The 14324-nt window shown below is 49.2% G+C and overlaps 1 protein-coding gene across 2 annotated transcripts in view; it reads right to left on the reverse strand.

The window, feature by feature from the left end:
- The window catches only part of gtf3c3 (general transcription factor IIIC, polypeptide 3), a 53861-nt gene extending 39537 nt beyond the window's left edge, over nt 1-14324 (reverse strand). For both annotated transcript variants that reach the window (XM_078404137.1, XM_078404138.1), the window contains exons 1-4: nt 14170-14324; nt 9762-9876; nt 6862-7034; nt 62-185 (exon numbers count right to left, since the gene is read on the reverse strand). In XM_078404137.1, the coding sequence (XP_078260263.1) occupies nt 62-185; nt 6862-7034; nt 9762-9876; nt 14170-14268 (511 nt within the window). In that variant the 5' untranslated portion in view covers nt 14269-14324. The remainder of the gene's footprint in view (nt 1-61; nt 186-6861; nt 7035-9761; nt 9877-14169) is intronic.

The raw sequence follows: 14324 nt of genomic DNA on the forward strand, positions 1-14324 counted from the left end.
TACACAACAATGCAGACGAAGGTTTGACCTTCAAACAGGTGATAAACCAAATACTATATACCTTGTCTAATGATTTCCATGCACATCATCACAGCCTCTTCACGGTCACCTCGTGCAAACCTGATGTTAGCTTCTCCCATCAGACCTCTCAAAGCTTTAGGGAGTTTACTTCGAGGTCGCCTCTCCTAACATGTTGGGGTTGGACAGTAGAAAAATGGCGAGGGAGAAAAACAAAAAGGTTAATATTAAATTCTCTCTGTATCATGTGTCTACCAGGTCCACATTAGATTTACAATTGAAGCATGCCCATTTGATCCATCAAGGACATTCCATATTATTCAATGCCAAGGACTTCAGGCATTGATACTCTTCTACCAGCAGTCACCTCCCTAAACCAAGTTTGTTCACCTACTTCCCGGAGAGGTTAAAAAAACAAAAAAATGAAGTTAGTAAATGGCTCAAGTCTATTTCACGTGATGCAGATTCATCTCCCATTCCATTGTTTAAAACCAAAGGTCTTCTCTCCAACATTTCCTCCATGTTACGGAGAATTATCCTTTTCACCTTAAACTTTCTTGAAGCATATTTATATATTTTCTTATTTCTACATTGTATTATCCTTTTTTTGGACATACTATTCCGGGACAAAAGAATACAATGACAAGAAAACAGAGGCTTAAGATTTTTTTTTTTTAAATCAACTGAAATATTCCTCATAATTTAAATGATCTGGAATCAACCTTCTCACTCAAAAATCTTTGTAATGCATCTACTTCTCTGTAAGATGCAGCAATCAAAAACTATACTGTATCATCCTGCCCAAAATTCACTATATTATTAGAGCATCCTAACGCATGGAATCCCTGTGTGGTACCTCAGCTGCACGGAGGCAGAAAGGAAAGCTCTACAGCGGGTAGTCCATAAAGCTCAGAGGGCCATCGGAACACAGCTACCAGACTTGGAGGGCATCTACAACACACGATGCCTCAGAAAAGCCACCAGCATCCACAAAGACTCTTCACACCCCTGCAACAGTCTGTTCGAACTCCTTCCATCGGGCAGACGATACAAGGCCTTCTATGCCCGCACCTCCAGACTCAGGAACAGCTTCATCCCCAGGGCCATAGCTGCTATGAACCGGTCCTGCTGAGCCGGATGGCCACAACGCATAGATCAACTTGCACTTTACCCTGTCCAAAACTGTTACAACTGTTCGTTTCGTTGGGTTGCTGCTGTCTAAATTACCTAAATTAGTGCATCGTATGGGAGGCGCATTCCCAATCTCGTTGTACCCCTGGGTACAATGACAATAAAGATATATTGTATTGTATTGTATTGTATTTATTACAAACAATATGGCACTTTATGTACCTTATGTGGACAATTTTCTAATTTTATCAATATTAATTCTTTACAAAATAAAAGTAATTATGTCCAGGAAATTCAAAGGCAGAATTTCAAAGAAAATTGTGAAATAATGTTGAAGATTTATTCATTCTAAAATTTAATACAATTGTCAAATCATTCCACTCAATTGATTAATGATAATACGACATAAAGCATATGGGTGGCATTTCTATGGGCTAAAATTTATTGTAGAAACTGGCTGTTAGTTTGAACTTTAGCACTCAATGGAGTTAGTAGCAACTAATGTGTTTCAATTTCCAGTTAATTTTAAATTTGAAAAATTGGGCGGCACGATGGCGCAGCAGTAGAGTTGCTGCCTTACAGCGCTTGCAGCGCCAGAGACCCGGGTTCTATCCCGACCACGGGTGCTGTCTGTATGGAGTTTGTACGTTCTCCCCGTGACCGTGTGGGTTTTCTCCAAGATCTTCAGTTTCCTCCCACACTCCAAGGATGTACAGGTTTTTAGGTTAATTGGCTTGGTGTATATGTAAATTGTGAGTAGGATAGTGTTAATGTGCGGGGATCACTGGTCGGTACGGACTTGGTGGACCGAAGGGCCTGTTTCCACGCTGTACCTCTAAACTAAACTAATATATAATATCCGAAAATAACTGCAGATGCTGGTACAAATCGAAGGTATTTATTCACAAAATGCTGGAGTAACTCAGCAGGTCAGGCAGCATCTCGGGAGAAGGAATGGGCGACGTTTCGGGTCGAGACCCTTCTTCAGACTGATGTCAGGGGGGCGGGAGAAAGGAAGGATATAGGTGGAACACCTGTCCCTTTACCTCCCCCCTCAACTCCATCCAAGGACCCAAACAGTCTTTCCAGGTGAGACAGAGGTTCACCTGCACCTCCTCCAACCTCATCTATTGCATCCGCTGCTCCAGATGTCAACTTATTTATATCGGCGAAACCAAACACAGGCTCGGCGATCGCTTCGCTCAACACCTGCGCTCGGTCCGCGTTAAACAAACTGATAGGCCTGAGCACTTCAACTCCCCCTCCCACTCCCAGTCTGACCTTTCTGTCATGGGCCTCCTCCAGTGCCATAGTGAGGCCCACCGGAAATTGGAGGAACAGCACCTCATATTTCGCCTGGGCAGCTTGCAGCCCAGAGGTATGAACATCGACTTCTCCAACTTTAGATAGTTCCTCTGCCCCTCTCTTCCCCTCCCCCTTCCCAGATCTCCCTCTATCTTTCTGTCTCCACCTACATCCTTCCTTTGTCCCGCCCCCCTGACATCAGTCTGAAGGGTCTCGACCTGAAATGTCGCCCATTCCTTCTCTCCCGAGATGCTGCCTGACCTGCTGAGTTACTCCAGCATTTTGTGAATAATATATAATATCAATATTCTTGTGACATACAATTAGCAAACCCACATGCTAACACTCAATTAACTTACTTCAGAGATGGAATGCCACTGAAGAGTCATTCAAGCTTTACACTCTGCACTATATATTATCACAAATCATCATGCAAGCTGAAGGTAATATGCTGGAAAAATATGTGATAGATTTCTACCTCAAGTGTAAAACGTTGCTATCCTGTTCGTGACAGTTATGGGTGGGTCAGGGTTGGGCAACATGCAGCAAGTGACCCGCCTTCTGAAACCTGCAAGCCATTCTCCCACCAAAGGAACAAAGTGAGGAGTATTAGAATATATCTCCCACTTGCCTGGATGAGAACAGTTCCAACAAATCTGTAACATAAACTGGCAGATATTCTGAACCCCTGCCTGACACACCGTCAACTCTTCCGCTAACTGCAGGGCGGATCTGTACAACAGCTCAACTACTCCAGCCGAATAAAAATTCCAGACCAATGAAGACCCAGAATGTCTCACGCATGCTCCTGCTTATCTCTGTGCCTATGCTCATCTGTATTGTTCAATCGCAAGAGTTGAACGAGCCAATAATTAAGACCAACACGGGTCAGAACAATACAATCTGGTATCCAAGGTGTAAAACAAATATACTAAGCATGTTCCAGCTCCCTGGTACAGTTTACATTGGTATATCATCTGGTTAGAGGTGAGAATTTAAAAAAAATTAGGAAAATGACATTTTCAATACTATATTTTAAAATATACCAATAAAAACATTGTTTCAATTGGCCTTTATATTTACAAGTTTCCATATCAGCGGTTTGGATCATTTATTTGTTTTTTTATAAAATCTATTATAAACATTCATGATTAACTTGATCAGTACGAGCAAGATCCTGATAACATCTGATTTGGGACAGACAATTGATCCCACTGAACTGCTGCATTCAAAAGCCATAGTTTCTCTCAACCAACCCAACCCACTTTCTCCCTTGTACACCCATCCACTTTGATAGTGGTTACTCAAAATGGGCTTTTGCTCCAAACACCAGGGAAGGAGCCTTTGTGACATCTTGATCAGGTCTGTCACATGCATCTGGTTAATAGTATCAGCAGATTATCCATCTAGTTATGGAAGACATCACAATTAAATCGGATCTTGGATTTGTGTATCGTAAGAGGCACCTGGAAGGCAATTAGGAATGAAAACCTTTGTGCCAAATTTAGATAGCTCACTACAAGCCGAAGATCAAATAACAAAAGGCCATTTCAGTTTTTGTTTAATGCTGCTGCCTTTATTGATCTTCATCATTCTGTAGTTGAGAGCAGATCGATCTGGAAAAAGCTAATATTAGTTTTATTTTTGGTGAATCTGCTGATTATTTGACTGACAAAACAAATAAACCACTGAATGATTGCCCAAGCATACACTCCTGGTGGCTCTGTTGCCTTTCAGGCCAATAGGAAGCATCACAGCTTGGTTTGGGAACAGCTCCAACCAAGACCGCAAGAAATTGCAACGAATTGTGGACGTAGCCCAGACCACCACACCAACCAACCTCCCTTCTATTAACTCCATTTATACCTCAAGCTGCCTCGGCAAGGCCAGCAGCATAATATGCTACGGTGGTGCAGCGGTAGAGTTGCTGCCTTACAGTGAATGCAGCGCCGGAGACTCAGGTTCGATCCTGACTACGGGCGCCGTCTGTACGGAGTTTGTACATTCTCCCCGTGACCTGCGTGGGTTTTCGCCGAGATCTTCGGTTTCCTCCCACACTCCAAAGACGTACAGGTATGTAGGTTAATTGACTGGGTAAATGTAAAAAAAAAAAATTGTCCCTAGTGTGTGTAGGGTGGTGTTAATGTGCGGGGATCGCTGGGCGGCGCGGACTCGGTGGGCCGAAGGGCCTGTTTCCACGCTGTATCTCTAAATCTAAATAATCAAGGACAAGTCGCACCCTGGTCACTCCCTTTTCTTTCCTTTCCCATCAGGCAAAAGGTATAGAAGTGTGAAAACGCACACCACCAGATTCAGGGGCGGTTTCTTCCCAGCTGTTATCAGGCAACTGAATCATCCCAGCACAACCAGAGAGCAATGCTGAACAACTATCTACCTCTTTGACGACCCTCGGACTAACATCGATTGGATTTTGATGGCTTCACCTTGCACCAAATGTTATACCCTTATCATGTATCTATACAATGTAAATGGATCGATTGTAATCATGTATTATCTTTCAGCTGACTGGTTTGCATGCAACAAAAGCTTTTCACTGTACCTCGCTCGGTACACGTGACAATAAACTAAATTGAAATAGTATCCTGAATTCTGGCACAATAGTCTTGTCACCTCGGTGATCCGAAGGTGGGACACCCAGACTTTGGATATATATATCATCACCCTGTAATCTAACAGTTATGGATACCAACCCCTCTGACTTATCAGGAAGAACTCCTGACCGTTCAGCTGTGTTCTGCAAAACAACACCAAGTTTGACCCAATCTTTCCATATTCTCCACTGGAAGTATTTCCGAGCCACCCAACACCTCTCTCATATTTCATCACATCTCCCTCCCCTTCTCCCTTATACTCCTCTACATATCACTGCTAACCGTTCTACCCCTTCCCTGTCCCACTCACCCCCTTTCCCCAATCTGACTTATACGAGCAAAAAAATGTAAACAAGAAATATGCGCAGTGACATCATGCAACATTAAGATATTTTGAATATGATCTTGTGTATTCGGCAGGGGCAGCGCAGCATGGTGGCACAGCGGTAGAGTTGCCACCTTACAGCACCAGAGACCTGGGTTCGATCCTGACCACGGGTGCTGTCTGTATGGAGTTTGTACGTTCTCCCTGTGACTGCCTGGGTTTTCTTTGGGAGCTTCTCGTTTGCTCCCACATTCCAAGAACGTACCCTAACGTAACGTACCCTAATGTAGAACGTACCCTAACGGGTACATTCCAAGAACGTGCCCTAACAATTAACGTAGGTTAATTGGCTTCAATAAAAATTGTAAATTGACCCTAGTGTGTAGGATAGTGCTATTGTACGCCGATCGCTGGTCGGCGTGGACTTGGTGGGCCTGAGGGCCTGTTTCCGTGGTCTCTAAACTAAACTAATCTATTACAATTATTATCCTCCACGATGAATGAAATGAAACTCAGATATCAGAGAATCAGAATAACCTTTATTGTCATCCAAAAAAACAAGTGTTTTGGACAAAATTCCTTTACCCACAGTCCAACAATAAGAGCAATAAAAATAAGCAATAACACACACAATCACAAACCAACACAAAACAAAAATAAAGAAACATCCATCACAGTGAGTCTTCTCCAGTTACCTCCTCACTGTGATGGAAGGCCAGAATGTCTTTTTTCTTCCCCTGCCGTCTTCTCCCGTGGTCAGGCTGTGGAAGTTGCCACGTCGGGGCGGTCGGGGCTCCCGACATTGAAGCCCCCGCCGGGCGGAGAAAAATCCCGCGGCCAGTTCCAGGCCGCGCCGGACGGTGAAAGGTCTGCAGCGGGCCGACCCAAGCCCCGCGATTCGGGGCGGGCGAAGACCCTGCCGCTGCCGGAGCTCCCGATGTCAGCCCCCACCCAGGGGCCTGCAAGCTTCCGATATCCACACGGCCCGCAGCCGAAGCCTCCGGAGACTCCGAAGGCGAGTCCTAGCCACGTTCGCAGCTATATCACTGCCCAGTCCATCACAAGTATTGACCTCTCCATCATTGAAGGGATCTACAGGAGTCGCTGCCTCAAAAAGGCACCCTGGCCCACACCACCTCGGCCACACTTTCATTTCACTCCTGCCATCAGGAAGAAGGTATGGGAGCCTGAAAACTGTAATGTCCAGGTTCAGGTGCATCTTCCACCCTACAACCGTCAGGTCATTAAACACTATTGTTGTTTATTATATTGTTTATTTTTACACTATTTTGATATATCATCTTCTACTCAATTGCACACGCAAAAAATCCAATGCAAAAAATTAAAATCAATTTAACAAATCTTACTGAATAGAAAAATAGTATTCAAGGGCTGGACTAAAGTGAATGACTCATCCAACCAATCTAAAAGTTGTATGTTCCGTGCCCAAAACATCATGATGGTACTCACCCTTTGCATTTTCTTGTGTTCTCGTTGCAGCTCCATTTCCAAGGCAAAAACATCTCCAGCAGTGAACTGTTCATTTTGATCATTCTCCTCCTCTTCTTCCTCACTTACATGATCACCAAACATGGAAGCAAAAACTCGATGAACTGACTTGCTCACACCATCAGCAGTTTCTTCTGCAAACCAAACAATGGGTGATGTTGTTTTTTGCATTTTAAGTGGTGAATATTGCACTTTTCTATGAATAAAAGCCAAACAGTTAACAATTCATTCCTTGGTGCAGTTTGTAACATTCTTCGTAAGAGACCATAGAAATTATAGCTTTGTCATTAAATTTTATTCCCAATGCATCAGTTAGTCATAGAGTTATAGAGTGACTCGACCAAGTGGACCTGTTGGATCCAAACCTCTCCTGCATTGGTGCAGCACCCTCTCCTCCCTCCCTCCCCCTCCTCTCTCCCCCTCCCTCCTCCTCTCCTCCCCCTCCCCCCTCCTCTCCTCCCCCTCCCCTCCCCCCACTCCATCCCCCTTATCCTCCCTTCTCTCCCCCCTCCCCTCCACCTCCCTCCCTAGGAGATAGATTTAAACTTTAAAATGTAAATAACCTAAAAAATATAACATCAATTTCAATGAAACTTCTTGTACCGTTTTGGCTGTATTTCAGGAACAAACAAACAAACGAGAGTTTTAGTATATAGATACAGTGTAGAAACAGGCCCTTCAGAAACTTGCCCACACCGGCCAACATGGCCCAGCTACACCAGTCCCACTTGCCAGCATTTGGTCCATATCCATCTGAACCTGTCCTATCCATGTACCTGTCTAACGGTTCCTTAAATGCTAGGATAGTCCTTGCCTCAACGACCTCCTCTGGCACTTTGTTCCATACATCGACCACCATGTGAAAAAGTTATCCCTCAGATTCCAATTAAATCTTGTCCCCTTCACCTTCAACCTAATCGAGGACATGGGCAGGACATGGGCATGGACATGGTCCTCGATTCACCTACACTGGGCAAGAGACTATGTGCATCTACCTGATCTATTCCTCTCATGATCTTATACACCTCAATAAGATCAACTCTCATCCTCCCGCACTTCAAGGAATCGTCCCAGCTTACTCAACCTCTGCCTATAGCTCAGATTCTCTAGTCCTGGCAACATCCTCATAAATCTTCACTGTTTGGCAACATCTTTCCTATAACATGGTGCCCAGAACTGAACACAAACTCTAAATGTGGCCTCACCAACATCTTATACAACTGCAACATAATCCCAGCTTACTCAACTCTCTATATTCTATACTCAATACTCTGGCTGATGAAGGCCAATGTGCCAAAAGCCTTTTTGACTACCCGATCTACCTGCGACTCCACCTTCAGGGCACTATGTACCTACATTCCTAGATCCCTCTGCTCTACAACACTACCCAGATCCCTACCATTCACTATGTAGGTCCTGCCCATGTTAGACTTCCCAAATGCAACATTCTCCTGCATTAAATCCCATCAACCATTCCTCAGCCCGCTTGGCCAATTGATCAAGATCCTGCTGCAATTTTTCACAACCATCTTCACTATCTGCAAAACCACCCACCTTTATATCATCTGCAAACTTGCTAATTTACCGTTCGTTCCCATCCAAATCATTGATGTAGATGACAACCAGTAACAGGCCCAGCACCAAACCCTGAGGTCCACCATAAGTCACAGGCCTCCAGTCTGAGAAGCTACCTTCCATCATTCAGGATATCTTTATTTCTACAGTCCAACAATAAGAGCAATAAAATAAGCAAATTACACAACCCCAACCAACACAAAACACAAGAAAAAGAAACATCCATCACAGCGAGTCTCCTCCAGTCCCCTCCTCACTGTGATCACCCTCTGCTTCCACCATCACCCTCTGCTTCCTTCCATGGAGCCAATTTTCCATTCAGCCTTCTCTCCTTGCATCCCATGCAATCTAACCTTCCAGAGCAGCCTATCATGCGGAACCTTGTAGTATGCTTTACTAAAGTCCATATAGACAACATCTACAGCTCTGCCTTCATCAACCTTTTTTGGTCACATCTTCCAAAAACTCGGAATTATGAGTCACGACCTCCCAGGCACAAAACCATGCTGACTATCCCTAATCAGCCCTTGTCTGTCTAAATGCCCTCAGAATACCCTCTAGTAACTTTCCAGCTACAGATGTTATGCTCACTGGCCTATTGTTCCCAGCATTTTCCCTGCAACCCTTGTTGAATGATGGCACAACATTTGCCACCCTCCAGTCTTCCAGCACCTCTCCTGTATTTAAAGATGGCTCATAGATTTCAACCAGGGCTCCTGCAATTTCCACTCTGGTTTCCCACAATGTCATTGGAATTATAAGATCACGCTTTGGAGATCTGTCTACCTTCATGCACGATAGTGCCTTCAGCACCTCTTTGACAGTACACTGACTCACGACCCAAAACGTCACCTATTCCTTCTCTACAGAGATGCTGCCTGTCCTGCTCTTTGATTCCTGAATTATCTGACATCTTAGAAATACCTGCTATCTCAAGGTGCTAATGCTATTGTAAATTAATTCTTTTTTTTTTGCTGTCTTCCTTGCACCCAGTCCTAATTTGAGAAACGAAGGAAATTGGCCCAGGACAACCTTTTTCACCAGCCTGACACCAAACAGTGACAGGTGTCTACATTTCAAAATAACTCATGTCCAAAATTATTTTGGATCTCTTGGGGATATGAAAGATATGTGCAGATAAAACTTCTCTCCTCATTACAATGCACAATTTTACTAATGAGCTCAAACATTTTAAAGTTTTTATGCAGTTCATCTACTTCCACTGCACAATATGTGGTCTGTCTTGCAAACAGAAAAACCTTTTCCACATCAGATGAATCGTGTACCTGAATCATCTGCCTCTTGTTTGGCTCGACTGTGGGAGGGTCTGGATGGACAATCCGCATCTTCTGCTGCTGTTGTTTCTCCTTCATCTTCAGTCACTCCACCACCTGTAGCTTCCTAAAATAAGCATCAAAGTTGCACACTGATTATGTCGTGGCGACAGTTTAAAAAATACAATAGGATTTTTTTTTTAAAGATTGTGCGATGCAGTTACAATTTATGGCACAGAAGGATGCCATTTGATCTATTCCAGCCAAAAGCAAAATTCAGAATGTAGAAACAAATAACTGCAGATGCTGGTTTATACCAAAGATGGGCTGGCACAAAGACTGAAGAAAAATGGCACCTATTCTTTTTCTCCAGAGATGCTGTCTGACCCACTGAGTTACTCCAGCTTTTTGTATCTGTCTAATGAAAATCATTTACTCCAAGTCATCAAGTCATCGTCAGCAAAATGTCAATGTCTCAAATTACTTTTCCTTTAGTTACATTTCTGATTAAATGCAAATTATCCAACAAAAAAAATTAATACCCCTGTATATATATGAAGGAACTGCAGATGCTGGTTTAAACCAAAGATAGACACAAAATGCTGGAGTAACTCAGTGGGACAGATAGCATCTCTGGGATGAAGATTCAATCTGAAGAAGGGACTCGACCCGAAACATCACCCATTCCTTCTTCCAGAGGTGCTGCCTGTCTCGCTGAATTACTCCAGCATTTTGTGTGTATATATATGTTTTAACTTATCACTTTTTTTCCCTTCAGAAACTAGGTTATTTTTCAACTTATGAAAAGTTACCTTTAATATGTGACGTAAGGAATGACTTTCATAAGTTGAAGTGTTGCATATGCATTGATCAGTCTCAAGACAACAGGCAGAATATTGCAGAGACAAGCAAACTTTCACGTCAACAACAGGGAACATGTCAAATAATATATGGATGAATAGACTGCTTTGAAAGACACCAATTTCTCATGTTCCATTATCGGTAGACATCCACCAGAGAATCTTTTTTTTCCCTGGAAAAATTATGTAGATTTACTTTTATGACGATTTTGCCACAATTCATGCCCTATGTAGGAATTTGGAGATTTCATCAGTAAATTAGAAAGCCTGGTGGGCCAGTCTATGCACCTTGCAAATAATACTGTGCAAATAATCTGCCAGAGACAAAATGGAAAGTGGTTTGCCTTTTCCTTTGTCCACCTGCTGGGTTCATAGTTTGACTAGGTGTGGAGAACAAATGTGAAGAATGTCTACATGTACATACCAGAGGGGCAACATATGCACACTTTGCACAAGTGTACCTGCCATGCACACCCCTCAGGGCCAGAGATGTTGCTTCTGCAGGGAGCATCTGGGCTTTGACATTAATTACACATCCACCCTATTGAGTCGAGACCCTTCTTCAGACTCTTGATTATCGTTGCTTTTCGCATATCTTCCTTTCATTTCTCCTGTACCATCTATATCTATCATTTGCCCTGTCACTTGACTCTCAGTCTGAAGAAGGGTCTTGACCCAAAACGCAGCCTATTCCTTCACTCCAGAGATGCTGCCTGACTCGCTGAGCAACCACAGCTTTTTGTATGTCTATGGTGGCTCAGCTTGCAGATTCCACATCCCTTGAATGAAAGTGGGCTATCGATGGTTGGGGGGGGGGGAGCTGCCATCAGGGGTTCACGGTGATCGCCCCTCTCCCTCTCCCTCACCTTCACCCCCTTTCCCTCTCCTCTCTCCCTCTCACTCTCTCCCTCACTTGCCGTCTCCCTCTCCCTCACATCCGCTCTCCTTCATCGTCCCCCTCACCCTCTCTTTCCCTCACCTGCAGCCCTCCCTCTCTCACCCTCCCCCTACCCGCACCCTCCTCTCCCCCTCCCCCTCACTCCCTACCCGCACCTCCTCCTCTCTCCCTTTCTCTCTCCTCCTCAACCTCTCCCTCCCTCAGCCTCTCCCCCTCCCCCTGCCTCCCTCTCCCTTTCCCTCACCCTCCCTCACTTTCCCCTCTCCCTCGCCCTCCCCTTCTCTCCCTGTCTCTCCCTTCCTTTCCCATTCTCCCCCTCTCTCCCTTTCCCCTTCCCTCCCTCCCTTTCCCCTTCCCTCTCTCCCCCTCTCTCCCTTTCCCGTTCTCCCTCTCTCTTCCCCCCCTCTCACCCCATCTCTCTCTTCCTCCTCACTCTCTCCCCCCTCCTTACCTTCTCCCTCTCCCCTCCCCCTCCCTCTCCCCTCCCCCTCCCCTTCCTCCTCTCCCCTCCCCACCCTCCCCCTCCCTCTCCCCACCCTCCCCCTCCCTCTCCCCACCCTCCCCCTCCCTCTCCCCACCCTCCCCCTCCCTCTCCCCACCCTCCCCCTCCCTCCCCCTCCCTCTCCCACCCTCCCCTCCCTCTCCCCCTCCCTCTCCCCACCCTCCCCCTCCCTCTCCCCACCCTCCCCCTCCCTCCCCCACCCTCCCCCTCCCTCTCCCACCCTCCCCCTCCCTCTCCCCACCCTCCCCCTCCCTCCCCCTCCCTCTCCCACCCTCCCCCTCCCTCTCCCACCCTCCCCCTCCCTCTCCCCACCCTCCCCCTCCCTCCCCCTCCCTCTCCCACCCTCCCCCTCCCTCTCCCACCCTCCCCCTCCCTCTCCCCACCCTCCCCCTCCCTCTCCCCTCCCTCTCCCCTCCCTCTCCCACCCTCCCCCTCCCTCTCCCACCCTCCCCCTCCCTCTCCCCACCCTCCCCCTCCCTCCCCCTCCCTCTCCCACCCTCCCCCTCCCTCTCCCCACCCTCCCCCTCCCTCTCCCACCCTCCCCCTCCCTCTCCCCACCCTCCCCCTCCCTCCCCCTCCCTCTCCCACCCTCCCCCTCCCTCTCCCACCCTCCCCCTCCCTCTCCCCACCCTCCCCCTCCCTCTCCCCACCCTCCCCCTCCCTCCCCCTCCCTCTCCCACCCTCCCCCTCCCTCTCCCACCCTCCCCCTCCCTCTCCCACCCTCCCCCTCCCTCTCCCACCCTCCCCCTCCCTCTCCCACCCTCCCCCTCCCTCTCCCCACCCTCCCCCTCCCTCTCCCCTCCCTCTCCCCACCCTCCCCCTCCCTCTCCCCACCCTCCCCCTCCCTCCCCCTCCCTCTCCCCACCCTCCCCCTCCCTCCCCCTCCCTCTCCCACCCTCCCCCTCCCTCTCCCACCCTCCCCCTCCCTCTCCCCTCCCTCTCCCCTCCCTCTCCCCACCCTCTCCCCTCCCTCTCCCCACCCTCCCCCTCCCTCTCCCCTCCCTCTCCCCACCCTCCCCCTCCCTCTCCCCACCCCCTCCCTCTCCCCACCCTCCCCCTCCCTCTCCCACCCTCCCCCTCCCTCTCCCCTCCCTCTCCCCACCCTCCCCCTCCCTCCCCCTCCCTCTCCCACCCTCCCCCCTCCCTCTCCCCACCCTCTCCCCTCCCTCTCCCCTCCCTCTCCCTCCCTCTCCCCTCCCTCTCCCCTCCCTCTCCCCACCCTCTCCCCTCCCTCTCCCCTCCCTCTCCCCTCCCTCTCCCCTCCCTCTCCCCACCCTCCCCCTCCCTCTCCCCTCCCTCTCCCCATCCTCCCCCTCCCTCTCCCCACCCTCCCCCTCCCTCTCCCCACCCTCCCCCTCCCTCTCCCACCCTCCCCCTCCCTCTCCCCTCCCTCTCCCCACCCTCCCCCTCCCTCCCCCTCCCTCTCCCACCCTCCCCCCTCCCTCTCCCCACCCTCTCCCCTCCCTCTCCCCTCCCTCTCCCACCCTCCCCCTCCCTCTCCCCTCCCTCTCCCCTCCCTCTCCCCTCCCTCTCCCCACCCTCTCCCCTCCCTCTCCCCTCCCTCTCCCACCCTCCCCCTCCCTCTCCCCACCCTCTCCCCTCCCTCTCCCCTCCCTCTCCCCTCCCTCTCCCCTCCCTCTCCCCACCCTCTCCCCTCCCTCTCCCCTCCCTCTCCCCACCCTCTCCCCTCCCTCTCCCCTCCCTCTCCCCTCCCTCTCCCCACCCTCCCCCCTCCCTCTCCCCACCCTCTCCCCTCCCTCTCCCCTCCCTCTCCCACCCTCCCCCTCCCTCTCCCACCCTCCCCCTCCCTCTCCCCACCCTCTCCCCTCCCTCTCCCCTCCCTCTCCCCTCCCTCTCCCCACCCTCTCCCCTCCCTCTCCCCTCCCTCTCCCCTCCCTCTCCCCTCCCTCTCCCCTCCCTCTCCCCACCCTCTCCCCTCCCTCTCCCCTCCCTCTCCCCACCCTCTCCCCACCCTCTCCCCTCCCTCTCCCCTCCCTCTCCCCTCCCTCTCCCCTCCCTCTCCCCTCCCTCTCCCCTCCCTCTCCCCTCCCTCTCCCCTCCCTCTCCCCTCCCTCTCCCCACCCTCTCCCCTCCCTCTCCCCTCCCTCTCCCCTCTCTTTCTTTCCCCCTTCTCTCTCTCCCTCCCTTTGCCTCTCTCACCCTCTCCCGCGCCTTCCTCTCCTCCCGCAGCCGCTCGAACTCCTCGAACGATATCTTCCCCTCCAGGTAGTCGATGAGCTCCGGGCTGAAGCCCGACATCCTGGGGCCGGGGGGAACGTTTTGCCCGACGGACAAACAGACAGACGGGCTCGCGG

This window comes from Rhinoraja longicauda, chromosome 8 (assembly GCF_053455715.1).
Source record: "Rhinoraja longicauda isolate Sanriku21f chromosome 8, sRhiLon1.1, whole genome shotgun sequence".
Taxonomy (NCBI): domain Eukaryota; kingdom Metazoa; phylum Chordata; class Chondrichthyes; order Rajiformes; family Arhynchobatidae; genus Rhinoraja; species Rhinoraja longicauda.